Source organism: Arachis ipaensis, chromosome B02 (assembly GCF_000816755.2).
Source record: "Arachis ipaensis cultivar K30076 chromosome B02, Araip1.1, whole genome shotgun sequence".
Classification (NCBI taxonomy): domain Eukaryota; kingdom Viridiplantae; phylum Streptophyta; class Magnoliopsida; order Fabales; family Fabaceae; genus Arachis; species Arachis ipaensis.
The window spans coordinates 87,053,748-87,057,141 of NC_029786.2; the positions used below are offsets into that span (position 1 = coordinate 87,053,748).

Here is a 3,394-nt window from a genome sequence, read left to right on the forward strand (position 1 = left end):
CCAATCAAACCTTACACATCTAAGTTAAAAGAATTCATTATAGACACAATGTTCATATACAAATTAAACCATTACATATAACATAACTCATCTTATAAAAGGCAAACTATGTTACATTATATTCTCTCAATCTTTCAAGAAATGCAGATGGTAGCTAGGCAGTTATATGCTGACAATGGCTTTCAATAATTTAAATGGACCATAAGACATTAAGACCCTACTAATATTAATATCAATCATGGTTCATGACAATAATGCACTACTTGTTAAGATTAGCACTAACTTGTTACACAAAAAACAGAGGAAACATAACATTTAAAAAAAACTCATGTCTAAAGAACTGAATTCCTCTTTTATTATCATAAATAATGAAAACAATGCTTAATCTCCTAAAATAACTAAATACTCCCTACCAATTGAATAAATAATTCTTTCTAGTTCAGGAATTACTAAACTAATTCGCAAAATTCAATCTAATTTCCAAAATATCTTAGCTCCATATATCTTATAACCTAACTTAAATTACCACAAAAATAATAGAATTTAGACTCTACATTCTACAACCGTTTCTCATACAAATATATATAACTCAACCCTACTAGCACCTCCACTATGGCTGCCTCCACCTTCTCCAAGTCAGAGTAATGTAGTGTTTGCAAAAGCAACACCCTCGCCCTCACCTCAAACGGCTTCTTCTCCAAGAGCCTCTCGCTGTGCCACCGGACCGTGTCATGCGCCACCGGCAAAAGCCAATCCAAAAGCTCCTCCACCGCCTCCCGCCACCCGTCTGCCAAGGCATCACACTCCTCCATTCCGTTCTCTCCCTTTCTCCACCTTGCTTTCAGTTTCGCCCTCACCTTCACTCGCAACCTCTCTGGCAGCATCTCATACAGTGTCTCACGTGCCCCCTTTGGCGGGGCATTGAAACAACGTTCTGCAAATAATATCACATTGGCATACTTAAAAGCCAACCTGGCTCCACCAACTGTGTTTGATGGGGCCAACTTTAAAACATTACCACATTTTTCGTTGCTGATACTCTTGGCATCAAATTGTATCCTGTCAGGTTTTAAAGCACCGCTATAAAAATTTACGGGATACAATTTGTTGGTTTTAGAGAAGAGGGGACCAGATTTTGTTTTGTAATTACCACGCTGGTGATGATCGGAGAGACAAAGATTGTTCTGGTACAACACACGGTGTTCTAAGAGGCAATAAACGCTGTTGTCGAGGTTGTCCTTGTCGTTGTTCTTGTCTGAAAACAATGAAATGCATTCTCCAAAAACGGAGCATATTCTTGCATAAACAATGCACACAACCTTGGCCATGATCCCAACGGTTTTATCAAATGTTTGGTTCCACAACGAAACCTCCTTATAGTGCTGCACTTGCTTCCTCTGAAATTCAATCTTTTCTTTCAAGTAATCGACATTGGGTTTTGGAAAGTTGTTGCTGTAGTTGTAGTTGTAGTTGTTATTACAACGCTGCATCTTCTTCTCGGAGGCTTCCAACTCCGCCATGGTTTCCAAGGCTGAATGGAGGTTTCCGGTGGTGGCAACGAGCTTCTCCATCTTCCCGATAACTTTATTGGCGCTCCGTGTGGCGTAACCAAGCTTCCTGAGATCGATGACGCCAAGCTTGAGGTCGTTATAGACGAGGTCGAAGCGGGAGAGGGAAACGTCGGAGCACTTCCGGCCAAGCTGGGACACGGTGATGGCGGCAGCGTCGAGATCCTCGAGGAGCTCCGCTGCCGCGAGGTTGAGGAGGAAGCATTCCTGGTGAGACGTGAGGTACGCCACTCCCTTGGATTTAGTGGTCTGGCCGCGGAGGCGAGTGATTTCACCGTCCGAGAGGGAGTGATAGAGGCAGACAAGGCGGCACATGGTTTTGCCGATATCAAAGGCGAGAATTTCCAATGTTCTCACCTTTGATTCTGCCGGCAAGATTTTGTGTCGCCTTGACAATACCATAACCATTTCCGCAGACTGTTTGATCTCTTGCTGACAATTTGTTTTCCTATTTTTCTTGTTTTTCAGAGGTTTTTGCGGTTAACTTTGTTTTTGGTGAGGTTCTGTTTGACTTTTGACTGTTGAATAATTTTTTCTTGAAAGATTATGGGTTGTGACTTGTGATTTGTGAATGTTTGAGTTTGAGGAGATGTGTTGTGTTTGGTTGGGTTCATATATAGGGTGGTGATGTGGTGGGGTACAAGAAGGGTACATGTGGAATGTTTTGAACATTCTTCAAAAGGATCACGCGTTAATCGATATTGTAGATTTCATTAGGTAACTTAATTATTCAATTCACCCATGTGATTTGGACACATGATTATAAATTTGAGGGATGTTAAATAGTTATTAAAATTTATTATTTTTTTGTTAATATTTTAGTTATTAATTTATTTTTTTGTTTAAATAATAATTTAATAATATATTTTTAATTCATATTTTAAAATATTAAAAAATTAAATTTTATTAATGTTCTAACATTCCTCTATAAATAATACAAAAGATTTTCTTAACAAGTATGATAGAATATCTTAATAGATGCGAGATTTTTTATCCAATATCGTATGTTTAGTTTGAAGAGAAATAACGTAATGTTAAAATTTTTGAATCCTTTAATTTTAGAACTATTCGTATTGAATTATTATCAAAAAAGAAGTATTTAAAAGTGAAAGCATCCCTAAATTTATTAGCACAATTAAAGGATTGGTAGTTCTTAATCTTGATATATTGTTTTTAATCCGTGATCCTAATATATGATTTATTGACCTTCGTCAACCAAAATTTGTTCAATTATTGTTAGGCTTTGATAGCAATTCTTCTTATGTATAGATAATAGTTACAAGACCACTTTGGTATATTGATATATTAGGAACCAAACTTTAAAATTTTATTTATACTCACTATTAATTTTTATTAAATTCTACAAAGGCAAGTAAAATCTAATACTATCTAGTTTTATTTTTTATAAGACTTGTTTTTGGGTAGATGATCGACTTCAAGGTATAATTCGTTTTGCTCAATGTTTAAATTTGCTTTTTTTTAATTGGATGAGATATACTCGACTTCTTTAAGAACGGCGACGATGAACACCTGATATTCCAACGTTCAAGTTAAAAAGAGTATAAAATAAAAGATATAATATTTAGAGTGAATAGCGTATAGAGTTGTTGTGCCACAGGAGGTTACTCAGTGGGCCTAATATTACAGAATTGTTGAGGATGTTAGTAAGATTTTGTGGTAACTGTTCCTAAATGATATTTGATCTTATACCAAAAAAATCTGTTAAAAATGAGAAAACACATACCTTTAATTTAGCACGTTTTATTTATTTTATTCAAATTTTGATTTATAGATATAACTAGACCGAGTTATAGCTCATGGATCAC

General features: G+C 36.0%; 1 protein-coding gene across 1 annotated transcript; it reads right to left on the bottom strand.

The window, feature by feature from the left end:
• LOC107625605 lies at window positions 327-2,166 on the bottom strand. Its single transcript, XM_016328287.2, has one exon. The coding sequence runs from the start codon at window positions 1,974-1,976 to the stop codon at window positions 558-560; it is 1,419 nt and encodes a 472-aa protein (XP_016183773.1). The 5' UTR covers window positions 1,977-2,166; the 3' UTR covers window positions 327-557.